The 27,351-nt window shown below is 40.5% G+C and overlaps 2 protein-coding genes across 2 annotated transcripts in view; both read left to right on the top strand.

Moving 5' to 3' along the window:
• Positions 1 to 7,938: 7,938 nt before the first annotated feature.
• LOC116685632 (probable G-protein coupled receptor 149) lies at positions 7,939 to 19,245 on the top strand. Its single transcript, XM_032510596.1, has 5 exons — positions 7,939 to 9,214; positions 11,048 to 11,228; positions 11,360 to 11,862; positions 16,107 to 16,250; positions 16,820 to 19,245. Exons 1-5 carry the CDS (start codon positions 8,246 to 8,248, stop codon positions 17,330 to 17,332), a joined length of 2,310 nt encoding a protein of 769 aa, XP_032366487.1. The 5' UTR covers positions 7,939 to 8,245; the 3' UTR covers positions 17,333 to 19,245.
• Positions 19,246 to 22,594: 3,349 nt separating this feature from the next.
• dhx36 (DEAH (Asp-Glu-Ala-His) box polypeptide 36) overlaps positions 22,595 to 27,351 on the top strand; it is a 32,200-nt gene continuing 27,443 nt past the window's right edge. Inside the window, exons 1-7 of the mRNA XM_032506942.1 lie at positions 22,595 to 23,176; positions 23,725 to 23,882; positions 24,042 to 24,155; positions 24,317 to 24,533; positions 25,007 to 25,045; positions 25,215 to 25,385; positions 25,589 to 25,668. Of these exons, the coding sequence (XP_032362833.1) occupies positions 22,916 to 23,176; positions 23,725 to 23,882; positions 24,042 to 24,155; positions 24,317 to 24,533; positions 25,007 to 25,045; positions 25,215 to 25,385; positions 25,589 to 25,668 (1,040 nt within the window). The 5' untranslated portion in view covers positions 22,595 to 22,915. The remainder of the gene's footprint in view (positions 23,177 to 23,724; positions 23,883 to 24,041; positions 24,156 to 24,316; positions 24,534 to 25,006; positions 25,046 to 25,214; positions 25,386 to 25,588; positions 25,669 to 27,351) is intronic.

Here is a 27,351-nt window from a genome sequence, read left to right as displayed (position 1 = left end):
CTCAACTTGACTTCAAACAGTCAGCACAGACACAGACAATGTGTCCATCTCTACTATTTTCTTTTCAAGGCACAAGCGGATGACTGCTATTTGTATATTTCATTTTCCTCAAAGTTACAGCAGAAAGGGACATTGAGCATATGTTGAGTAGTGTAAATTATCCAGAAAATAAGGGTTGAGGCGGCATGAAGGACACAGCAGACTGCACTGAGAGACTTGTTACAGTTTTTTCAGATTGCTTAAGCACTATTTTGAAAACAGGGACCTTTTTTTAAAACCCTACACACAGTTAGCACAACCACACACCTCAGACCCTTAGCAAAATAAAACACGCTTGCAAAAACTATACATTAATTTACAAAAAACATAATAACACGCACGTTCTATATGACTTAATTCTGTTAGCTGTTGTTAACCCAAACCACTTTTAGCAATTCTACTTCTCAGTGATTAGAGTCCTGTAAATGAAGTACACCTAAAAAGAGAAAAAGATAACGTATTTCTCTCTATAGACCAAAATCAGTCAACATTGAGAATCACAACAAAACATGTCCATGTTTTCTACTACAGCAGTGTGCATAACACTGTTAGCTCAGCAAACAACAGACACACATAAATACTGTATCCAGTACAGGTTACAATTAGTAAAGTAAAAAAAAAAAACTAAAAAAAAAAAAAAAAAAAAAAAAAAATGAAAATATGGTACAGAAAATACTAGTGATGGAGTAGTGGCTGTGACACATGCCTTTGGTGTGGGAGACCTGGGATCGATTCCCACTGCGATACATCTATCAATGTGTCCCTGAGCAAGACACTTAACCCCTAGTAGCTCCAGAGGCGTGCGACCTCTGACATATGTAGCAATTGTAAGTTGCTTTGGATAAAAGTGTCAGCTAAATCACATGCAATAATTATTATAGTAGACTTATCTGCTGCAATGTCATAGTGCTTAAACCTAAATTGTGTGTTTACAAAAAAGCAATCCTGTGTTTGGGCACCTGATGGCTGTGTTTCACAGATTGGCTTGCATGTGTGGTCATTTGACAGCCAGTGCTTTGGAATTGCAAGGAAGTGACATCATGATATAATTCTATGTCTAATGTATACAAGTGTGTGTATTGTTTTGCAAAAAAGAGGCTGACATTGTTCCTATGATGGTGCAAATCTGGGCCAATGTCGTGCTCCTTGAGTGTTGAGGTTTTGATCATTTTGAACACTTTTGATTTCAGTGTGTGAGCAATCAACAAAAACTATACACACACTGCTGTCAACCTCTCCAATGTATTTAAAAGGGTGCTGGTTGATTTGAAAGCTGCTTTGGTGCTTTATTTAAAGCCACTGCCCTCTAATGTTCTGTGATAAAAGCACATCCAACAACCACCGTGAACCCCTGTGGTGAAACACGTTGTTATTTATAGTGATGTTCACAAAGATTTTTTTCAAACTGTTCATCTCTGTCTCAGAAGTGGATTGGAAAGACCAAGAATGAAACATAGTTTCCCAAGATACAAATCTGCTGCCAGTTGACTTGCTGGGGAGTTGCAACACTTCCACAGTGTTTTGAAGAGTGCTCTCGTTTGATAGCAGGCCTGCTTGAAAGGTTTTTAAAGGGCTGCCCAGCCATGCTGGTTAGCAGTGTGTGGATGGCAAGCTAGTACAGTATGTCAGTTGAAGAAAAAAGGGCTCAATCCCATATCTGTTTTAGAAAATGCAGATATTACGCTTTTAACTTACAAATGTCAAATGCCCAAATGGTAAACATCTTTGTTCATAATTTACTTCTCACCACTTCGTTTCAAGCTGATGTCTTTCTCTAAAATAGATCAAAAGAGTCCGTTTATCCGAAAAAGAATGGCAACTGTATTGCAGGTAACTGAATTCCTTTTAACAGTAAGCCGTGTCTGCTGCCACTCTGTGTCTGCCTCTTTATGGTTATTGCCTCGGAGGAATGAATGAGAGAACAGTCATGAGATGGGGCCTGGAGGGAAAAATAGGTACTAATGGGACTCTAATGAAAATCTCCAGTCTGCTCATTAATGTTGAAATATACACACATCACCCAGAGCACACAGCCAGGGAGGGGAAACAAGATCAAAAAGCTTGCACACACACACACACACACCCCCCACACACACACAAACACACACACACACACATACACACAGAAAAAAACAGATGCGTTTGTCACATCTCCTCCTTATAACGCTCTCCTTTCATCTCCTGTCTCTCCCTCTACTTAATGCTGTCTTTTGCTCCAGTAACAAAGAAAACAAATAGTCATCAGTTCATCTGCATAAACACTCCGACAAGCAACGTAGGTTTGTCTTAATGTTCTCTCTGTAACCACCCAGGTAAATTACTCTGGGCTGCTTGTTTTCTTACCAGATCTTTTCTTCTTTGGCGAGTAATTGATTCTATTAAGCCAGGCATGCTGGAGGCATTCATTATGCTGATTAGTGTGGCTCAGGTGGTTGGGATGGAGGTTTGGAGATCATGGGGAGACATGGTCAAAGAAACAGCGAGCTAATCAGTCCCATTTCTTGCCAGTCAGATACTTTGAGCATTTTATGTCCCTTTAGAAATGTAGCTGTGACCCACCTGAAGTCGCACTGGATCCTCTGCAGTCGGATCTTGCCGAGCGGCACAACACATCACATAACACTATCAGGGTTACAGTCCTACAGGAAAGCAGAGATGGAATTAGAAGACAAATACATTGGTGTCTGGCTCTGGTTTTGTTCCGCTTATAGTGGCTTTAGGCAATACTTTGTTACACCTGCCTCATCCCGAGTGACCATTATCCAGGATTATGTTTGAGTTGTCCATGACATAGTCCAGCTTTTCCACAGAGCAACAGGTCCATCTTGTGGACACATCCGAAACGATTTGTGATCTGGCAATAATTACAGGATAGGTTCCCAATTGTTCAAGTCTGTCTTACAACAATAGTCATCCACATAACACATGTAAATATTTCTTTCTCACTGTAATTATTTCTGCTGTTCACAGAGGCCCTGAAGAGATCCCTCCCTAATACTATGCAAGTGATCAGGAACCTAATCCACGGTCCTTGTGAAATATGTTTTAAAGTTGATCTGAAACTAACATGGGGCTTCAGCAGTCTGACGTACACAAATCAAGTAAATATCTTCCAAATTTACAGTCTTTTTTGTAAGAAATTTACTTTTTGTGTGTCTGTTAGAGATGGTCTGATTGCATGTTTTGCTTCCCGAGACCGATTCTGATACCTGAACTTGCATATCGGCCGATATTGAGAACTGATCCGATACCAGTGTGTCATATATTTTATTATATTTTAACAGCTGTATGCTATTATCCCTGTATGGATGTGATTTAATCTCTATCTTTGTTGTCCATTAGGTTAAACGCTTAATGAAACAGGAACAAACACAAACAATGAATGCCACAGAACTTTATCATCCAGTTTGACAGTCAGTTATAACGGAAAAAGAACAGAAATACTACTTTAACATAGATTTTCTTTAGGGCTTTATTACGTGGTATCGGATCTCTGTATAAACACCAGTACTTCCAGATACCAATACCAGCGTTTTAGGCAGTATCAGAGGCGATACTGTTTCTGTCCATCCATTTATAATTTATACTGTTAATTAATCCCCAGTGGGGAAATTATATTTTATACTCTGTTTGTTAGTTATCACTACATGCACAAATGGACAGATGTCAGAGTGAGTGGGCTGCCAGTGCTGGACCAGCGCCCTGAGCGGTTTGGCCCGGTGCCTTGCTCACCTGGCATTGCCCAGGAGGAGAAGTGGCATCTCTCCAGCCACACTCCGTACTTTGGTCCGTACGGGGACATGAACCACAACCCTCTGGTTCCCATCCCAACTCCCAAAGGATTGAACTACTGCAACCCCTTGTGGCTTAGCAAGCAAATACAGTCAAGGAAAGAGGGAATTGTGAACTGAAAAGACTGATTTTTCCTACTCATTCAGAGAGAGAACAAAGGTTGAACCACTTCAGTAATGTAATTTGTGGAACTGTAGTATGTTTATTCACTTTAAACATCGGCTGAAGTGATTATTTTCTCTTACACAGGCGATGCTGAGTTATTAATAAATTGGTCATGACAAAAGAAATGACTATTCCTCTATTTTAGCGATTATAACGTTACCTAGCTTGTTTGGTAGCTTGTTTAAAAGCTGGTTGGATAGTTGATTAGCTAGCTTGCTAGTTCTACCCAGCATGCTTTCACTGGTTACAGAAAATGAGCCTGCTGGCTAGTTATCTAGCCTGCTTGCTAGGGGATTAGTTCTCAGTTCAACATTATCTGCACACATCACAACTACACACATCCTATACAACTGTAACATTTTGGCAGTATTTATGTCCCCTTTAAAAATTGCTCTTGAAAAATTTGAAGTTTACTGAGCTCCTCAACCCATAATGATATAGGCCTATTACAAAAACATACACACAACAATTTGTAGGATATCTTACAAAATACGGCAACATGACAGTAAAGTTTATCTTTCTTTACAGTTAAATTTTGCAGAGAAAAGATTACTGTGAGCTGGGTACCGGTCATCATCAGTCGCCAGTCGTTTCAGAGGCCATTGCAGTTGAGTTAAGCCAAAAAAGGTGAGAACCATGTGACAACGACGAAGGCTTAGGCAACAAAACGACTAGCAGTGAGTCATTATGAATTCATAACTATTTATCCTCCTGTCCCCGTTCAGTTTTACTTCTCTCTTTTATTCAAATTTAATCCTTCCATTCTGCTTCTGGCTCTGTGTCTTTGTGTCAAGTGTTGCTTCATTAATATTTGATTTGATGTGACTTAGGATAATGATGCACTTAGACTGTGTGTGTGTGTGTGTGTGTGTGTGTGTGTGTGTGTGTGTGTGTGTGTGTGTGTGTGTGTGTGTGTGTGTGTGTGTGTGGGAGAGAGAGTAGGCGGCAGAGAGACTCCAGCAGTTGTACAATTTGAAGTTACAAACTGTGCTGTGCTGAATTAGGATGCACCACCAGAGGCCAGTAAGCAACTGAGTAATGGTAGTGTGTTTTGTACAAACATGTATGCAGATGTATGAGCATATGTACAACACATTTCATTATTTATGATTTTGAAGGGTATTTACACAACAAATCACTGCCATCTATCATTGATAAGCTGCTTCCATTTCATAATCTAGATGAATTGATGTAGACACAATGAGGTTTCACGTCATAATATTTCCATGGTTTCATTTTCCTTTCCAAGCCAATATTACGGATGAATGATTTATTAGTTGTTGGAAAACGGCTATTATTCTCAAATTAAACTCTTGCTTCATTACTTTTAATGTAATTTCATTTGAATTCAAGAGATTTCTTCACATGTTCATTGAAGCAGACCAACCTATGAAAGTAGGCGCTGCAATGAAAATGTCAGGTTTTAGACAACACCTTTTTCTGTGTCAACTCAAGAACATTATCAGTCATAACAGGCCTCATGTAACAGATTTAATTTATCATAACTCTCCAAAATATAATGATAATGGAAGACCCAGTTTGTGTTTACTAAACAGCTTTGCACAGGATAGACTCTGCATCATGCGTCAGCAGGCAGGAACATCTGGATGATCAGTCTGCGGATGGAGAAATATGTCTTTGATCTCATTTTGTTCAGTAGTTACGTGGATATTAAAGCTAGAAAACATTGTGCTGCAGGGTTTCTGTTTCTGCTGTTGACAGGAGATCAATGTCTGGAATTTAAATAGGAAAAATCTATTAGGTGTCTGTAGGACCCAGATTTCCATTTTTGCATGAGACATGCAGCTATGGTAACATTGTAGCTATGGCAAATTTGAAATAAATGTAACAAAATGAAGAGCTCATTTTGTACAATATTTTCATTTATAACAGGTATGCCAAGTTGACTTCACTGTTTATGCTATGGGATAGATGCTTGTATTTCTTATCTCGAATTAGGTGAGCCCATTATGTATCCATAATGAATGTAAGATGTATTTTGTTGTTTTGTTTTGACAGTGCACATCTAAACTGACAGTTTATGCATGAATCTTTGCACATGCATTTTTCAGTGACGTTGTGTCTCTTCCATCGTACTACCTTGCTATATCATTTGTTTTCAGTGTGCCCTGCATGAAAACATGATGGGATGTGTTTTGACAGAATGTTAGCTTCTCATATTTTCCTACTGTCTCTATTTAATTACACTTACTTTATTCCTCACTAGTGCATATGTTGATGAAAGCCTTTACAAAGTTACACTCTTACTTTGTGCCATTTCATGCATATATCATTACACCTTAATAACAAACTTTAACACACAGTTACGCAGTGCTTTACAATAAAAAAACATGCAGAATGCACAAAACACAGAGTAGGTCCCCTTGATGTGGGACGCTGAGCTCAGCTATCTGTGTGTGTGTGTGTGTGTGTGTGTGTGTGTGTGTGTGTGTGTGTGTGTGTGTGTGTGTTTGTGTTTATGCACCCTTGCAGATGGTGTTTTTTTCCTCTTGTGTTCTTCTCTGTGTCCTCATGGAGAGTCTAGTCATTAGATTGGCTGAAAGTCACTTAGCCCCAACTCTAATTCAATTTAAAGACCTAAAGTCAGATGCACTTACACTCATATCTGCATTCACATCGATATGTGTTGCACAAAACTGAAAGAGCTGAGCATCCACAGATACTGTGTAATATATAATATAGTGGGTGAGAACATGATGGAGGGGTGTAAATAAAAAAGGGCTGGGGCTGTCAGCATGCACATCCATGTTTGCATTTACATAAAGGGTGCAAATCTATCATGAGTGATAAACAGAGCACTACATGTGTTATCTCTATCTTATTTATCTATCTATCTATCTATCTATCTATCTATCTATCTATCTATCCATATATCTGTCTTATCTAGCGACCACTGTGAGGCTAAATGAACTCATGAACCATCTAAACAAACTGAGGAGTCCTTCAGCCTGAAAATCCTTGAACACTACAGGGATGAATGAGACAAGGACAACACACCAGGGTAAAGGATTTACACACACACATAAAGACATGGACACACACACACACAGGCTACACTTGCACACAAACGGATCTTCCTCTGTCCAGCCACATGGTCACTTATTATTTAATTGGAGTTTTTTTCTAGTGGTTTGTGTCTACCAAAGTGTTCCCTCTAACCTGCTTTGATATTGCATATAATAAAACTATCAGGCGGTTTAATTACAACTTCATAATTCCCTAAATAAGAATTTAAACCACATGCCTCTAGGGACTACAAATGCCAACATGTTTACACAGTGTCCAATTGGATGAGTTAAGCAAGGATAACTTGCTTTTGCCTTGATCGTGCCCTTTGCCCTCTTGTCTCATGAGGGCTGCTCCACTCTGACAGTTACAGGATTAAATACAGACACATGCCCTTACAGTAAACTGGCCTTTTTCTGTTTTCATTGTGGCTCGGAGTGCATCCAGCCGTACACAGTCAACTCAGCTCAGTCTCAAATCTTATCTAATTTATGTTTGCCTTCTAATTTTAGCCCTGGCATTTAGTTCACTGACTACATTAAGCAACAAAAGGTTTTGAAAATGTCACAATAAAAAGCCTGTCTGTATGGTCAGTTTGGTTTCCAAATGGAATTAACCACAAATGGGTGGGCCCTTAAGCTTACACACAAACACAAATCTGCATTGGCAGGAAAAAATCCTTTTGTTCCATTTGTATTCAGTTGTGGCTAAAAGTCCCTCAGGGATAGCTAGGAGGGTGGGGGCGGTGTGAGTGGAAGAAGGAGGGGGTGTTAGTATTTGGCATAACCTGAGGAGAAGGTCGAGCCAAGCCACAAATGAAAACGCCGCCAGATGCATCGGACCAATTAGAGACAATGTAATAGCAGGCAGCGTTTGGCACAGCCCCAAATGACCGTGAGAGGAAATGATGATGACGAAAGCGCGTAAGTCGGCAACTGGAAACGAGAGTTGCCCAGGTCGCGCGATTTGAACACAAGTGCCTGCCAGCACGGTACCCGGAGGCTCCACATCCAAGGCACCGGGACGCTTTTATTACGCGTGCGTTCTCTGTTGGAACGGAGAAGGATATTTCCTAATGTCTCTCTCATCCTCGTTTTTCTAGAGATGCGGTGCAAGTTGTGCCATCCTTACATCTTTGCACCACTGTCAACTTTGCAGGATAATGAGTCCGATTTGACCAATTAAAAGGGCCAAAAGAGACAGAGAAGTTAATTTACTGAAAATGTCCACGACGCACCTTAGCTCTCCGGCGCCCAACCAGAGCTACCTTTCCACGGCCACCTACGAGAAGACGGACCCCTCGGAGGTGAAGAGGCAAATTCGCCTGCTGCTTTTTGGCTTGTGCGTAATCATCGCCGCTGCTACCTTTGTCGGAGGTGTGTATTCGCTGCTGTCTCTCATTCGGATGAGGAGAAAAACATCCCTATGTCTCATTGTGGCTTCCATGTCGGTGGACGACCTGCTAAGTGTGGTCCCTCTCTCCTTGTTCATGCTCCTACAGTGGGAGGCAGATGGAGGTGGAGGATCGGGCAGCCTGTGCACTTCATCTGGACTTCTGTACGTGTTCCAGGGTGTTTCTAGCAATATGAAGGCTTGCCTTATAGCAGCCTACACTTTTTATGTCACCAAGAGATTTGGAGTGCTTCAATCTGTCCGCAGGCCCCTCAGAGTGATATGGGCCATTGTCGGTGTGTGGGCGGTCAGCCTTGCGGTCAGTGTGTTACCTTTGTGCGGATGGGGCAGCTTTACGCCCGCGTTTCTCGGCTGTTTCCCGGAGAGCGACAGTTTTTACACCATACTCCTTTTCTCTTTATACTCCATGTGTTTCTGCGGCTTGTTATTTTTCTTCATCCCTCTCACCTATCAGCTGCTGTGCTCCAGGGAGTCCCAGAGGACTTTACTGTACCCCAGCTATTTGGAAATGGCGAGGGGACTGAGTGGCTCCGTTGCCCTCTGTGATCTTCCTTCCTTTTCCCGGGACAGCCTGGACAAAAGTTTTGGTGCCTACAACGAGCTGAGCCCTAGTTCATTTGGGACGGAGCTCAAAGAGAAAGAGGACAGCGGTGTGTCCCCAGTGTCTGTCAGAGGGCAGAGGATGGCTGCTGTCGGGGACACTCCGGTCGTGTTTGCACAAAAGCGCTTCTCCATGATCCTGGCGGTTGTTCGAGTTATTTTATGGATGCCAATGATGGTAAGCTGCGTGATGCATGCACATGACAGGGTCAACAGCTACAACATAAGAAGATGCCCTGCAAACCATGTAATCTAGCAGATTACAATTTGAGATTTTATGGTTTATGCAATATGAGCAATATGAGCTAAGGTTTTATTTATTTCCAACTTGTTTCCAGTTTTCAGTGTTATTTGGAGTTTGCTCTATTTTGCACTGACATAAAATCCATGAAACGACAATCCAAACAAGTGGAACTGTTTTATTATATTGGAACAACCTCTCACCAAGGGCTGGGTGATATGGAGAAAATCAGATAACAAGATATTCTTGTCCTAATAACTCGATATTGTGGAGATATTATAGAGTTGACTATAACTAGTGCTTTCATAAAATATCTTCACAATGAGCTTTAAGATTTATAATCCTCACTAATGTAGATATAGGCCTAATAACTAAAGGTGAAGGTAAATAATAGAAGAGCTAGAACAGACTGGTAACAGAACATTACATAACTTTACTGTGGTGCAGCCTTTAAAACTCGGAAAAGACAACACTTATGCCATTTACGATATTACGATATCCAAAATCTAAGACGATATCTAGTCTCATATCATGATATAAATATAATGACGATATATTGCCCAGCCTTAACTCTCACCTGTTTTAAGAAAAATACGATTACAAAATTGAATCTTTAAGTAAAATCACTTTAACCTAAACCTCCTGGCTGCCCCAATTAAACTTACCCAATTGTTTCTCTTACTTTGATGATTTAAGTTCTTAACGTGTAAGATGAGCAGAACTAAGCTCTTTGAACCAACCAGTTATACTTGGGTGGAAAGTAATTGTAATACCTTTCACTCAAAAGAATAATAAAGGAGTAGGCCTGCATTGTTTCCCTTTTGAGGCAAACAGAGAGATGTTCAAGAGGTTTACACATGTGGACACAAGTAACAACATGTGGACTCTTACAGTAAGTCAGAAAAGTTTCATCTCTTAAAATCCTGTCATGTGATGAAGAAAATACGTTAAAATATTCCTCCTGTTTTGTTGGAGACCTATTATGAAACATTGAATGTCCCTCTAGGCAACTTTGGGAATCACTACAGTATATTATTGAATGAGTTCTCTTTATCTTTACAGTTTTGAAAGCATTGATACATCTCATCGTGGTTTGTGGTCTCATATACAGTGGTGTGAAAAAGTGTTTGCCCCCTTTTCACACAGAGCCATGATGGTTTGGATTTTTTTTCACCTTTAATAATAAACACCTTCATTTACAAATTGCATTTTGTGTTTACTTGTGTTGTCCTTGACTATTGTTTAAATTGGTTTGATGTTCCGAAACACTTAAGTGTGACAAACATGCAAAGGAACAGGAAATGAGGAAGGGGGCAAACACTTTTTCACACCACTGTAGGTAAAAACTGACATTTCAAACAACAAGCATCAATTATTATTATAATTATTATTATTATTATTATTAGTATTATTATTATTATTCAATGTCCCATTCCATTAACATTCCTGAAAGGCCTTGAGAACTGTATTGATCAGAAAATACAACCTAACAATTCAAAATTAATTTTATTTCTGTGGAGGGGGTCATTTATTTATGTATTTATTTATTGTCTTTAAGTCTTTCTTAAGATGGTTTGTGTCTATGTATCTGTTGTATTTGCATTTAAAGATATATCATTTTTTAATATAGAAACAAAACATAAGAAAAAGCAAAAAAAGCCCAATATGGGCTTCCTTTCCATTCATATGTCTCCCTCCCCACACTTCCTAATGCATATTAAATCACGGACTCCTCAGTGAATTAATTTCCTTCTTCCTCTTCATTCTCAGACTTTGGTGCTGGTGCGCCACGCAGTGAATGCACGCAGCTCGTCCCTGGAGACGCTGAGCTTCTTTCTCACTCTGCTTGCCCCTGCGGTCACTCCATTATTCGTGCTGTCTGAGCGCTGGATCCACATGCCATGTGGCTGCTTCATTAACTGCAAACGGGATCCAATGCAGGAACCTTCAGGTAAACCAAGAGGTGATACAAAGCGATTCACCAGCGAGTGTCTTTCTACATGATATACCCCTGAAAAAATGTCCCATTGTGATGTAAATGGAAAAGTGTAATCAACTTATTCTCATTTATTTTTTTCACAGTGATGAAAAGAAAATTTGAGTTCAGTCTTTCTTTCCAACAAGGCTATGGGGTCTACAAGTTGTCACATGCCGCCATGTCTCATAACAGTCCACCCCTTGAGAAGCCTGCCTATCACAACCTCTTTAACTGTGACTTCACTAATACACGTCTGGATGCACTAGAAAGTGGCGGGCTCTCCAGCCTGGGCCCTGATTTTGCTTTCAGCACCACCTGCCCCGTGGACAGCGCCTCTCGAGCAGACCTTCTATTGGAAGCGGTGGCCGGTGGAGGAGAGGCACTGGCCGATTGTTCTACACTCCCTCATGAGAACCACAGAGATGGCGACGACTTCTGCCGTGTCCCTTCGCTACCTTCTCATCACCAGGAGCATGATCCCAATCTCACTGACACGTCGTCTGTGTTCGAGGGCCCGGAGAGGAGGCTGTCACATGAGGAGTGTCGGAAAATTGAGCTGACAGACTGGGAGTGGTGCAGGAGTAAATCAGAGAGAACACCCAGACAGGTACACGAATGCCCAGAGTCCTCAGTTTATTAATCTGACGGTGAACCATTGAATTAAGTCATTTGTACCCATTCATCTGTGGTTTATGGCTGGCTTTAACTGATTTTCCACTATCACACTGTATTACTTTGCTAACTAGTCAAATAACTGCTGCATTAGCATGCAACATATGGCGATGCACTCCAGAGAGGATTGTTTAGGAGTAATAATTGGCCCCAAACCATAAAAAAGATTGATTTTCAATCTTCATATCTGTGTTTACATTTTGTTCAAGGGGAAATTAGATGTGTTCTCATTGCATTCCGTCTTTACTGAGATACAGAGACACACAGCTGTTGGACTAGGATGCAGTCTTTACATAATCAGGCTTTAGAGAAATGTGTGCGTAGTTGTCTGAATGCCTGTCTGACTTTCTGTTTCCTGTCCTTTCCTTTCCTCTCCTTTCCTTTCCTTTCCTCTCCTTTCCTCTCCTTTCCTCTCTTTGCATATTTGTTTGTGCTAAGCATCAATGGATTTGACTAATAGAGCAATTGATCAAGACTCTATCAGCAGCAGAACAAATGTCAGCCTGTCTTTCAAAACCAAATATTCTTTCATTGCTGCTCCACTCTAAAATCAGACCAACTCTCAAAGCCCAGCTCACTTCATTGCTTTTAGTCTTGCAGTTTTTGGAGATCAGCTCATTCAAGATCAGTATATTACTAAACATTAACCACTCAAGGTAAGCTCCGTTATATGTGTTTGTGATGGGTTTTTTTTTGTGCAAGGTGATTTGGTATGCAAATTGAATATAAAAATTAAACACAATCCAGTTTTAATCCATATTTTAGTTACTGTAAATCAAACACATTCTGTATATCTATGTATCTATTATGCAGAGTTAGCTAGCTCTCTGCCAATACCCAAAGTTGTGCTTATAAATGTATTATTTGCTCTTTCACTCAATAGTTGTTCTATCAAGTAGAAGTCAAAGACTGCAAAATGCAAACAATGCAGCTCAAGACAGTATGCTACAAGCAGATGAATCACTACCCATATCATTTTCTATTGGTAATACCAATTCTCTCTTTATTTGTTGAACTGTTAAACAAGGTAAAAATAGAAAAAGGACTTAATGCTGTATCCTGGCATTGGAGATACCATGCACAGATGAGAGAGTTTCTCTAGAAAAACAGAGCAGCCGCAGGCATTACCTGACATTACCACAGCACCGTAATTGTGACTTTTAGAGCAATGACAGTGTGAGTCTGTTTCAAATCTGGAACATGAACAGATGCAGAAACATGCACATGCATATACTGTATGTGCACACAGACAAACACTGACTATCTCTGTGTCTCTTCCTCTCTGTCTCTGCTCTACTTATACGTCTGAAATGTTTTGGTATGAAAATCACCAGAGGGTGAAGTAACCATGGAGCATGCATCTACAGCTTGGCTTTGGCACTCACTTTGCATCATGTACAAGTCTGAGATGCTCACTGCCGGCGTGTGTGTGTGTGTGTGTGTCCGCTTGCTTGTCCTACTTCTCATTTCTTAGAAGCTAACTCTGTATATCATGCTTCCTTAGGCTTTAATCATTGATTGGGGTCAGTATATATACATAGTATAAAGTGTGTATTTTGAGTCACACACTGCATATAAAAAATCTAAGACAAAATTAAGCTACACAGATTCAGCAACCTTCCCCCATTTTTAGCTCACCAACACACACACACACACATACACACACACACACAGACTATATGCACACAAAGTCAAGCAACACATAAAAGACAAACCTAAATAGTTTGGGATTTATAGCGCTTCCTGACTGTGTTTTGTTCCTCGTTAGCAGGCAAGATGTCATTACTAAGCGTCTGTCCTCCTTACTGTCAGCCCCTTTGGCCTTCAGCATCCACAGGGAGAGGCAGAATTAGAGCTTAAAGACATATTTACCCTCTCTGTGACTTTATGATCCCTGCTAGCAAGCACATAGCTGGGGGGCGCACTGACAAGCAAAGATCTAATGTGCATTCAGATGTAGAGAATTGAAAGCTTGTACCCTTAGGACACATTTCAAACTGTAAATAAATGTTATCACCAAAAGGCTACAAGGTGGAGAATTAAAAACTATATATATTGATATTGATTGGACAGGAAAATAAGAAGAACAACAAGAATCACTTTCTTGTTCTGTATGTTCTGTAGGCATCAACAACAGATACCGGACAGTGTTGCTTATACAAAATAGGTGGTATATTTTGGTTTCTTTAATTAATTTGTTAAAATATAGGTACGAAAAAAATGTACACAGCCACAACAGCACCTCTGCAAGGCTGTATTTGGGCACAGCGGTTCTTTGAACCACATTTAGCATGCTAACATGCTCACAATGACAATGCTAACATGTATGTTTACTATGTTTGTCACCTTTGTTTAGTGTGTTAGTATGTTAACATTATGGTAATTAGCAGCTGAGGCTGATAAATAATGGGTATCACCAAAGTTATTACAATTCATCCAAAGGGGAACATGAATGTCTATACAAAATGGAAAGTCAATGGATCACCAAAGTCATTACGATTATTTGTTTTTCCATGTTTCCATTTCCATGTTTCAATTTAGTCAATAGTTATTGAGACATTTCCCCACAAAAACATTTCACTACTAAAATAAAAAATGTCAACCCCATGGTGGTGCCAGAGGAAAAGTTGGGGATCACCAAAATTCGTCCTTCGGGCAATATGAATGGAAAGTATAATATAATAGGAATGAAAGTAACTAAAGCCATGCTGCAAAGGCAATACTTTAAAATCAAAGCACAATGGAAATGTTTGCAAAAGAATTGCAACATTAAATGTAATGCAAACAAGTAAGTCATGTGAACACACCCAGAATACACCCACACACACACATCCATCAATGCACTTTCCACACTGATAGCTTCTGAGCATTACTCAATTGTATTTTCAGCTCTCTCCCTTTGTGTCTCTCTCCATTTACTATAATGCAAAGACAGTGACAGGAACACAGTCAGGGAGGACAAGAGATTGACGTCCTCTTTGTTTTTATGGTGCTTCATAGTCACAATCAGATCATTACATTGAACTAATCTAAATAATTAAGAGGGCTTAATGAGACCTGCCACAGTCTCCTCACTGTCAAATCGCAGGATGCTTCACCTTCCCCCTGCCAGCAATATGCATTTGCAAACACATCCAATTGAAAGAGGTTCACTTGAATGCATGTGTTGAATTTAATTCACTCAAAATTATATGAAAATATGGATGAAGAATAGGAAATATGATTAAAAATGGCTGATATAAATGAGCCCTCTAATTGAAAAATGATGACTAAGTGATAAGAACAAATTTCATTGATGATTTATAAACAGAAATTTTATTATTCAGGTTACATTAGTTGATAAAAATGTTCTGATAGCAGCTAAACAGTTTATAGTCAATACAGATAGTTTGGCTATGAGTCTGAAAGGCTAAAGGCTTCATGAACTATTAGGGATAGAAATGGCTAGTGAACACATTCAAGTCCCTGCCATTAAAGGCACTGTAGGTAGGATTGTGAAGATCCAGGACTTCAAAAACTTCTAAGTCCCTCCTCCCCTTTCTGCTAAAGGCCAAAATGGTCTCCTAAGCCCGTCCCCCCACAAGGGAGAATAAATGTGTGTGCAGTGATTGACCAACCCCCCTGGCCCTGATTGGTGCATCTGAACAGGGAGCGGTGGACTTTTGCAAATCACACTACAGGCTGTAGGGGGTGCCAGAGGAGCTGGATTATTTTTTTTTAATTACGTGCTTCATGTAGTTCTACTCAAACATCTGGTCAGTTTAGCAAATATAACAGAAATGTTTATAAGTCTTACCTATGGCACCTTTAACATCATGGTCACGTTTTAAGCTTAGGGGCGTAGCACGACATTTTGGGCCCTGTAGAAAGGAATTTTCTATTGGCCCCTCCCATCCTCCACAGCTATTTATTCTAGCATCTTTTTGGGCCCTCCTGGGTACTCAGTCCCTCCCCAGTCCTACGCCCTTCTCTAAGCTCAATTAGGGAACAAGGTGCAAAAGGACCATTATGCTTTGTACTTCTTGTCAATAATTTGATGAGCAGCCAGTATGGAATTTAGCCATATGTATAATAAAATTCTCAATTAAAGAGATCTGCCAGGTAAATACCTAAATAAAGATGTTGTGCTAGATGTTGACGACACTGTATTTTGCTCTTTTCTTTGGTTTTCCTGTGCAGCGGTCATCAGGTGGTCTGGCAATCCCCCTGTGTGCCTTTCAGGGCACCGTATCTCTGCAATCACCAATCACTGGAAAGACCCTCTCTCTCTCCACCTATGAGGTCAGCAGTGATGGACTCAAAATCTCCAACAATGCCAAGAAGGTTAATAGCCCTCTTTTAAATTTATGTATTTCATGGAAGGAATGGTTTGATATTTTTGGAAATATGTTTATTGCTTTCTTACTGAGACTTAGATGTAAAGATCGGTATCACTCTCTGTCTGTTCATTAATTAGGCCTACGACGCCAGAGACATTTGAAGCAGCAGGAAACAGCTAGCCTGCAAGTTGTGGTTTTTATGTGGGGTTAAGCTGGTTGTTGGCCAGTGGTGCCTGTAAAACCACAACTTGGCAAAGATTATTGGAAGATATAGTTGAGAGGATTTTGGAGAGAAATGTAATAGCCATAAAACATGGGGGGATTTGATAAGGGACATAGTAAAATAAGACATGTACTATACTAAAGTGAAATAAGACTACTACTACTATGCATCATACAGTTTATGCCAAGATAAAATTGGAAAAGACATGAATGATCCCTGTGATGAAATTGCGTTTATTGAATAAAGAAAATATTTTAGTTTCAGAACAAAATTAAACAAAATTTGAATTACAGTGTGACCCCATACTGTCTATGAATAACTTGAATTATGAATCTCTCTCTGCTTCAAAGGTGGAAGTGTATCGCTCGAAATCAGTTGGTCACGAGCCCAGTGCAGATGAGCCAGCATCCGGAGGCCAGGCAGGAGAAGTGAATGTCAGCAGCGTAGGGATGGGCATGGAGATCGGATTGGAGTTGGGCGTCGGAGCTAGGGTTGGCGACACCAACGTCAAGATCCACCTCGAGGTCCTGGAGATATGTGACAACGAGGAGGCCATGGACAGTGTGTCCATCATCTCCAACATCAGCCAGTCGTCCACCCACACCCGCTCGCCGTCGCTGCGTTACTCACGAAGGGAGAACCGCTTTGTCTCCTGCGACCTGGGTGAGACGGCTTCCTACTCTCTGCTCATCCCCAACAGTGGCAACCAAGAGGCAGAGACCATCAATATCACTATACCTGACACTGTGGAGGCTCACCGGCAGAACAGCCGACGGCAGACGCAGGAGAGCTCAGGGTATCGTGAGGAGATACAGCTGCTCAATGAGGCCTACAGAAAGCAAGCTGGGGAGAAGGAAGGGTGACATACATACAGGATGAAAAGAAGGTGTCTCTTAGGAGGAGGTTGACGGAGCACTTCTGACGGCGAAGGATGAAAGACGAATTTCCTAATCATTCTATATTTAATTCTTTCTGATCACCACTCTAATAGAACTGAGAGGGGACCCAAATAGAGACTAAAGACTGTTAGAATTGTTTGTTTGCTTAATATTGTACTTCCTCTACAGATAGCATCACGAGTGTACATGTCTGCATAGCAGAGTTAGATGAGCCTGGAAAGAAAGAGAGGTGATTACAAATTGAGGAAAATGAGAGAGAGAGAGAGAGAGAGAGAGAGAGAGAGAGAGAGAGAGAGAGTCATCGGAAGGGAAAGGAAGGACAGCGAAAACAGTATTCCAGCAGTGCATCTATATTCCTTGCAAGAGTTTCAACCATATGGCAGCCTGTCACATCTAAAATAGATACAGCGAAAGAGACATTCACTTAGAAGTGGAAAATGAGGGGCCCAGGTCTAGTCACATGCTTGATATGAAGCTGCTCCTGTTCGTTACGTCATGGGTGACTCAGCCGCGAGGGGAGGGGTCACCTGGTCCATGTGTCTGACTCATCCCAGTGTGTGTTGTTGTGCATTTTTTTGTGTGTGAGAAGTAGCCTTGCCTGTAAGGATGAGGGTATACATATGAGAGTAATGGTTTGTGATGTCAGCTACCAAAAGTATTCACGTGTTTCTGCATATATTTGTTTTAACTATGGTGTGTGTTTTCCCTTGTGTCCAGCTGCTATGGGTCCATCATGTATTTACACAAATAATCTTGCTTCTATCAAATGAGAATGGGGAGGCGAGAGAAAGGAAAAGAGAGGCCAAGCATTTGAGGGATAGTGCAATGCATTATTGAAGAAGAGGGGATACTTATGTAGAGTTTTCTGCCTCATGCACGTTTGGTGCAATTTAAATGAGTGACAGCGTGCATATTTTACTACAGTAAGCAGCATATGAATGTACATTACAGAGACACTTTGGGGGATCATCTCTCTGCCTGCTCAGTTCACTGCCCATCAAATCACTTTCTGTATCGAATACGTACATACATTCAGGACTGGAATACATTTTTTATAGATAGTATTATGCATTTCAGTACTGTTATTGAATGATAACATAGACTGTGAACATCTACCAGAAGCATATACAGTACATCTTTATTCTCTTTCACAGATAATATATTCGTCACCTATATGTACATTTACATGTACATACATGTGTGTATACATTGCAGTAACCTAGAAAAAATGGGTATTCAGAGTAACTTTTACGATTGTGTCTTTTTATCTTTCAGCAGTTTGGTTGCATGATCTTCAACAACACCGGCATTTTTGGACTTCATTTACAGGCTTTTAAATTGTCCTTTAGCGAGTCCACTTCATCAGCTGCGGCATGTTCCATCCTTCTGAACATTGTTGTCATTAAAGATTCATACCAGAAAATTGCCTCCAACTGGATTGCAATGCATTTCCATGTTAAGTGCTCCCGGGCAACATGTAAAAGAAAATGATGTACAGGCATATGAATCATAATGAATGTATATTTGTATTTAATGTCAACCATTTTAGTTGTTAGTGGTGTCAATGGTTTTCAGCTGAGCAGAGCTTCATCTCCGCAGCCCAACAGAATGGAAGTAATTAGATCATCTGCTTATTCTTATTCTCTCTAAACAACAACAGTTCAGCAACTGGTCATTCAACCATTCACATAAACCCTTTGTGATCAATAAATTGTTATTTGCTTTGTTTGTGAGAAATTGGGAGATGCACATTAGCATTACAAATGTGTGTTTACTCAGTCATGTTAACCATCTGGACTGATTCGGTAACACACAACCTACTCAACTGGGATCTTTATTACAGAATAAAAGCAAATAAAGTGCATTAGCTACCATCACTGGTTGTTGTGCCCCTCAGATGACAGCAACATGACTAATCCACAACAGCTGCATGCTATTTTTTATAATGCTTTTATCAGTGACATAAAATCAGCAGTAAAGACATTACATGTTCTTGTGTTTTAGGGAGGTTTTACAAATTAATCTGTGCAGTTTGCCCAGACATTTAGAGAGACATTTAGCCTGTGTGAAAGGAGAGTAGAGGTAGACACTGGAAAGCAAGTAGTAGAAAAAGTAAAATAATATAAAACAAAAACATAGTTAGGCCTTGGCAAACAACTATTCCTAATGTTTCATAATTTCTCTCTGATCCAAGGACTTCCACCTCCCACTCACAACCTCTGATTATGCTGCAGCAATAAGGTGGAGGTAAGCCAGCATCAAAATGTAGCATCAATAGCACCGCTTGAGACCTCGAGAAGCCTGAGCTTAGAAGAAGGGGAAAAAAACAACCAATGTTAAATGGTGATGCTTTATCTGAGGTCTTGGTTTAATGATTCATCATGGTCAGAGATCATTTGTATGCATCCCAGGTAGACCCGAGGGTTGGACAACCATGTGTGCAGAAGAATTGTACATTCACTACAGTACTGAGGGGAGTGGGGGAGGGGAGCTCAGGGCATACAAAACAATCCTTCCCTAGTATCCTTTTATTTCTCAACCCATCCAGGGCTTTCTCATATTTCTCCTCACACCACACACATCCTCAGCATGTCCCTGCATTATTTCCTTTCCTATTTGTGACTTTTCTCCAGCCCAGCCTGTTTACAATCTGACTCCACCTGGCCCCCTCCCGCTGAGACATCGATTGTGCTCACATATTTCAAAAGTATTGGCAGTCACGCCTATCTTAAAAAAGCAAAGTTGAGCTATTCACAGTTTATTTCTTTTTATTACAAACTGAGTCCTGCTGAAAGACAAGACTGACTATATTTCTATCAAATCTTAAAATTTAAAAACAAAAGCAGCTGTGGATTTATTGTGGGACAGCTGATGAAACCAAGATCCTCAAGATAGAGATTGAAACAAAAAAAATCACATAAACCAGGCTAATTTTTCACACAAAGTGGCAATGGTTCATTTAATCTGGAAAGGATCCACTTCCACCGTGGGTGCGTGGTTGTCTGTGTGGGCAGCTGCATTTCCTTAATTTTAAAAAGGTGATGACACCGTAAATGTGGACACGCACCACACATTTTCATTTCACAGTTTATAAAATTGAACACTTCATATGCCCGAATGTATAATTGCTACGATCATGGCAGAACAGGAGAGAGAGAGAGTGTGTGAAGAGCAGAAGTTGATTTCAAAGTGGTGATGCATGACATTTCATGACGCAGATCTCGACGGTGCGATGCACTCTCGTGGGCATCACGCACACACGCCATGAATGACAATCGCACCTTTATTTCCTCTTTCCGTTTCTTTTGTCTCTGACATGTGCTTCATGATTGGGTGTTTATGTTTTCAGTCATTTTACAAGACACATCCAGAAGGGAGAGATGGGAGGATAGAGAGAAAAAAAGGAAAGGCACATCTTTAACTCAATATTCCAGCTAATTTAAAAACTAGAGAGTGTTGAGTGCTGTCCAATTAGATAATTGCATGCCAGTGTGAACATTTAAAAATCAGCCAGTTAAGAGTAAAGAGCCGAAACGAGGAAACAATGAAATTGCTAACGACCACAAATTCAAAAATAACAATGCAGAAGCAATTATTGATTGAATGTGGTTTTGCCATGTTGTTTTCACATGGTTTATTAAAAACGGTAATGCAGTGACAAAATTACAACCAGAGTGTTTTTGACTAACTGTTAATGTCATTAATCCAATACATTGTTTTGCTGTGGTTTGTTAAACTTTATTGAAGTAGATATATTTAAAAAATAAAAATCCTATTTTAGAAGGGACTACTGAAAAGCTGCAGACATTTTAGTAATATAAGGTTAAGGCTTTGAACCTGCTGGTGATATTCATCACATTGCCCGCAATACAGCAGAGCCAGACCCCTTAAGGTGATACAGTCTAGAGCAGTCATGGTAGATCTTTTTTCATTTGGCTTTAACGTTTAAGGCCCAGACAACAGGTCATTCCCAATGTTCCGTTGAGCTGGGAGCAGGATGAGCTGTTACAGCACAGACGGTCTCTGTCTGTACATTTATATTCCCTGGTGTTGATTTTCAGAGCTTAAGGACGTGGTTTAAAAAGTAATATAAATGTATCTTTTCCACCAATCTTCATTCATTCATTCAAAATTGATTTGCCTAACTATTGGCTATTAACATAAGAGGGGTAAATATGGCAGGGGCTAGGGTCTGGGGAGTGAATAGCCACGGGTTTCTTTTCTGGACTGTTGATCTGTGTACATAAGTCAAACAGGCCCCTCAATACAGTGGCATAATGCAATACAGCAGTTAAGCATGCTGATAGAAAACCCATGTTAAATTAGAAGAAAATAAAACAGGAAAATAATAGGCTACGTAATAAATTGGGTGTACTAATTGTCACAATAGAACATCACTTTAAATGCAGGAGATGACTTATAAAAAGCATATTTTAGTAGGCAAAATTTTGGTTTGGTTTAATGGTTTACAAGACATAAAGAATGAAGACTCTACAAAGTATATGACATATGACCAATTTACAAAGTGTGTTTGTTAGATTGGGGTAAAAAAACCAAACAACTGAAGATCTAGCCAAAAATGTTTCCCCAAAAATATACAGTAGGCCTACCAGTCAAAAGTATGGACACACTCTCATTCAAGTGAGTGTGTCTACATCTTTGACTGGTACTGTACATATCTTTTGTTGACAGTGATCAACGATGTACAACCTCCGATTAAAGTGTCGACTTTTTCAAAAAGGAGACATTTTACTTTTGAAGGAAAAGGCAATAATACACATTTGGCTCTAATTTTGATCACAGCCATATCAACTACTGTCCACTCGACAATCACAGCAGCTCTAATGATCTTGTCATTACTGTATCTGTCATCGAGGAGTACAAATACAACATCTGAAGCAAAGGAGTTGGGACTGTCTTGTTAAAGGCTATTACAAAATATTACTAATCAAAGTAAAAATGTTTTATTATTATTATTATTATTGTTATCGTTATTATTATTATTAAGCCTATAGGTCAATAGACTAAACAGACTAAAGTCATGCTTTAGATAAGCTTTTAATATAGCCCCATTTGCTTGTGGGTTATCAATGATATGTCTAGGAAAAAAGTAGCAACTCATCTACTGAAGATTGCACGGAGGAGTTTGAGAAAAGTGAGTGGAGGGAGGATAACCAATCACAGAGTGCTACGACAATATCATGCCGCAAAACATTCTGACGTCGTTTCTGTGCGACATGGATGCGACTGAATGCATCTGTGAATGGACACAAGAAAGCTCAAAGTGCTGTATTTTGACGAGTCAACCCAGATTTGAATGGTACATGTAGTTAGCTATCACGAAATTAACTGTCAGTAGCTACGTAGGCGTAGCCTCGTATGTTTAACTTTAGTCTCTGGCCCAAAAGTCCATTCAACACATCTAGCTAGCTAAGCAACGTTAGCATTAGCGAGTAGCTAACGTTACTTACTAACGTGACGTTAACCGATATCCTGACAGCGTTTTAGCACCTGGTGCTGCCACAGCTTGCTTCTGACGGCGGCGGCATGAGTTCTGGATATGGCGGTGGAGGAGGGCGAAGAGGCAGAAGAGGAGGTCGAGGGAACAGAGATGGAAGCAGAGAAAGATGGGACAGAGGAGGCGGAGGAGGTTCAAGAGGACACAGCTCCGACTTTGACCAGGACCGAGATGGTGGAGGGAGAGGCGGACCACGGGACCGTCCTCCTCCACACCTGAAGGGACGCGAGATTGGCCTGTGGTACGCAAGATACGGAGCCGTGAGGAGGAAACAGGCCGACCGCAGATCGGTAGGGAGTGTGTTTGGTTGGAACGTTATGCTATTGCGCATTGTGTTGAACGGGGCAGGTTGTCAGTCTAAACGGAAGCAGGACCTCCAGCGTAGGTACTAAAATTACAAAGAAGGTGACAAGTTAGTGAAAGTAGGTCTGGACTCAGGTGTTAACTGCAAAGAGTGGGACATAAGGCTGATTTCATTTGGTAAGTAAGTTTACTGTGCAGAATTGTGCAGACTGATCTGTGGACAAAACCCTGCAGATAAGGTGGTATGCCAAGCAGATCCTGACACATCTTGTCTCTTTATCAATTTAGTTGGTAGACCTAAACAAAGGCGCACTTGCATTTGTGGATTTCATTTACTGGGTTTGAATGTGTGGCATAATAAAAATGCTTAAATTCAAATAATTACGCACATTTCAGTTTTAGAGGGATTCAGTGTGATTTTTCGGTGGTGTGGTTGAACACTAATAACAGGGTTAAAACCAAGCCCTCAGTCACATTTGGTTTGGCTAACTGCAAGGTTATGGCTGAACTTTCCCCTTCCCATGTCTGTGTGCAGCGGGCAGTGGTCCAGATGGATGAGGCCAGGGAGCAGCACATTACCAAGCTGCTTAACTCTGTCCAAAATGATCAGCCTGGTCCTTGGAGAGACGGCTGGGATGCAAGAGTCTCTACATCTGACAGCTGGCAGACATCTGCCAGTAGCAGTGGTCATTGGTAATAAAAGCTATCATAGCTATTCCATTTGAGACTTGCGGTGTAAATTTCAAGCTTCCAATAAAGAACATGGGAAAGTTAGATCGGATCAAAGGGTCTGAAGTTATTTTCTCAGCTGTGACTGCTGACACATGTATGTCTCAAAATGTGTGCATGCAGTTACTTTGACGGGGATCTGTCTGAAGAGGAAAAGCAGAAGATTGAGTTCAAATCTGAGGAGGAGGAGGAAGAAGTTACTCCAGGCCAAAAAAAAGCAACTCACAAATCACAACGGTAACTTTGCAAGGAAATCGGATGCATGCTAAAAGAGATGTTACTTGCTCCAAAAATAAAGTTTAATATTTGATGATACTCTGTGCTACAATCACAGAACAACCAATATTGCCTGGTAATGCCTACATTGTGAATATTTACACTGTAATGTTTTTGTTTAGTTACTTCTCTCCAGCAGTTAAAGATGAGCCCCCAGAGGCGTGGGATGATGAAGAGCAGCAGCAGCAGGAGGAGGAAGAGGAGAAAGAGAAACTAAGAAGGGAAGACAAGGACCTGGAGTTCTTATTGCAGGAAGTAGCCAGAGACAGATCACTGGATGACTGCTTAAAGAGGGATCTGCAGAGCAAGGAATCAGATCCAAAGTACAGAGAAATGCTGGTAAGCATGAAGATTAGTAGCAAGTGTAAACACACACACACACACACACACACACACACACACACACACACACACACACACACACACACACACACACACACACTATACTACATGCCTACAAATTAAAAAATTGTCCACGATTGCCTCTGCCCAAGAGATAACTATATCTCAGTAATTACAGGATTATCATCATAATATTCATTATGCAATTGTTCTTAAAAAAAATTTTTTTAAGGATTTTAGTGGGCAGGTTAATTACAGTATCACAATATTGTAATGTATCATTCCACTGAGTCACTAAGGATTTACTGAATTACATAGAATCTGTGATTATCTGTGGTTATAAGACTTAAATAAGAAATGTTTCGGTTTGTAAAAACTGTTTCCATTATGTTATAAAATTATGCGGCTGCTCTTCATTTTACTGATTTTATTCTATGGTAACAAATGTTTGCTATTTCCATTGTCTTCAGAAATTCAGGGAAAAACTACCGTCCTATGGGAAAAAAGAGGTACGTTCTTAATTTTTTACTAAAATGGATTAGTTAATTAGCAAATTCCTCATCACAAATCACATTTCTGCTGGAGGGAATTTTTATTTTTCAAATTTGAAATGTCATCATCCTATTACTTATTAATCCTTCCGCTTGCTCTCACCTCCTTCCATCTTTCCGTCCTCAGGAGCTGGTGCAACTGATCAACTCGAACCGTGTCCTGGTGGTGAGCGGGGAAACGGGGTGCGGAAAAACAACTCAGGTCACCCAGTTCATCCTAGATGACTACATCAATAGAGGCGTGGGCTCAATGTGTCGTGTGGTCTGCACACAGCCCCGTCGCATCAGCGCCATCTCGGTATGTAATGTCTCTGTGTATTCATGACTGATTTGCTCTGTGCATCCTGAAGGATAGATGTGGTTGCTAAGGTGTGGGATATGATGTTTGTGCCCTGCATATATCATTGTCCTGTATCTGTCATGTAAATTAGGCATATTTGCCCTATTTTTTCATGATAATTGTGTTCCTAAAGGTTTTTGTACGTGTGTGCTTCCTCTCAGGTAGCAGAGCGTGTAGCAGCAGAGAGGGCAGAAAGTGTTGGGAATGGAAATTCTTGTGGTTACCAAATTCGCCTACAGAGGTGAGAAAGTTTCTTCAAACATGTATGTTGCACTAAAGTGAACGCATGAACAATGAACAATTAATGTACAATGAAATTGTTTTGCTGCTGAATTAACCAACAGTTATTTTAAATAACAGGCAATTCAACTCAATTCAATTTTATTGACATAGCACTAAATCACAACAACAGTTATCTCACTGCGCTTTCCATAAAGAGCAGGTCTAGAGAGAGGAGAGGGGCGAGACAAGATTCTGGTAAAGGGAAGAAGTAGAATTATAAAGCATCATGTTTGATTCATTGTCTTTATAAAAAAAAGCTGATGTACCTATAGATGTGCAATTATTTATGTATCAACACTGAATAGTTTCATTTTCTTTTTGAAGGGAGTTTCTTTATGAATGGGCAAAATTAAGATTGATTAGGGAACCATATAGGATGAATTATTACCACAGGCTTTTTTTTTTGGAAAGACAGAAAATATATATATATATATATACATACCATACAGGCCAAAAGTTTGGACAAACCTCATTCAATGCGTTTCCTCTATTTTCATGACTATTTACATTGTAGATTACCACTGAAGGCATCACAACTATGAATGAACACATGTGGAATTATGTACTTAACAAAAAAGTGTGAAATAACTGAAAACATGTCTTATATTCTAGTTTCTTTAAAGTAGTTTGCTCTGATTACTGCTTTGCACACTCTTGGCATTCTCTTGATGAGCTTCAAGAGGTAGTCACCTGAAATGGTTTCCCAACAGTCTTGAAGGAGTTCCCAGAGATGCTCAGCACTTGTTGGCCCTTTTGCCTTCACTCTGCGGTCCAGCTCTCCCCAAACCATCTGGATTGGGTTCAAGTCTGATGACTGTGGAGGTCCAGCACTCCATCACTCTCTTTCTTGATCAATAATCCCTTACACAGCCTGGAGGTGGCATGCCGCTGTAGGATGCTGTGGTAGCCACGCTGGTTCAGTATGCCTTCAATTTTGAATAAATCCCCAACAGTGTCACCAGCAAAGCACCATCACACCTCCTCCTCCATGCTTCATGGTGGGAACCTTGCATTTAGAATCCATCGGGTCACCTTATCTTAGTTGCACAAAGACTCGGCGGTGGGAACCAAAGATCTCAAACTTGGACTTATCAGACCAAAGCCCAGATTTCCACTGGTCTAATATCCATTCCTTGTGTTTCTTGGCCCAAACAAATCTCTTCTGCTTATTGACTCTCCTTAGCAGTGGTTTCCTAGCTGCTATTTGACCATGAAGGCCTGATCCGTGCAGTCTCCTCTTAACAGTTGTTCTAGAGATGTGTCTGCTGCTAGAACTCTGTGTGGTATTCGTCTGGTCTCTAATCTGAGCTGCTGTTAACTTGCGATTTCTGAGGCTGGTGACTCGGGTGAACTTATCCTCAGCAGCAGAGGTGACTCTTGGTCTTCCTTTATTGGGGCGGTCCTCATGTGAGCCAGTTTTGTTGTAGCACTTTACTTGTGGACACATTCAAAGTATTGGCAATTTTTCGGACTGACTGGCCGTCATTTCTTAAAGTAGTGATGGCCACTCGTTTCTTTACTTAGCTGATTGGTGTTTGCCATAATATGAATTCTAACAGTTGTCCAACCTGACTTCTGCACAACACAACTGATGGTCCCAATTCCATTAAAAAGGCAAGAAATTCCACTAATTAACCCTGAC

This window comes from Etheostoma spectabile, chromosome 3 (assembly GCF_008692095.1).
Source record: "Etheostoma spectabile isolate EspeVRDwgs_2016 chromosome 3, UIUC_Espe_1.0, whole genome shotgun sequence".
Lineage (NCBI taxonomy): Eukaryota > Metazoa > Chordata > Actinopteri > Perciformes > Percidae > Etheostoma > Etheostoma spectabile.
This window is presented reverse-complemented; position numbering and strand designations above follow the sequence as displayed.

What these genes read in the sequence shown, in the direction of transcription:
- LOC116685632 (XM_032510596.1), top strand. Translation starts at nt 8,246, where the DNA reads ATGTCCACGACGCACCTTAGCTCTCCGGCGCCCAACCAGAGCTACCTT. An exon ending in TTTTATGGATGCCAATGATG is followed by an intron (nt 9,215 to 11,047) that starts GTAAGCTGCGTG and finishes CTTCATTCTCAG; the next exon opens with ACTTTGGTGCTGGTGCGCCA. An exon ending in TCTCCAACAATGCCAAGAAG is followed by an intron (nt 16,251 to 16,819) that starts GTTAATAGCCCT and finishes TCTGCTTCAAAG; the next exon opens with GTGGAAGTGTATCGCTCGAA.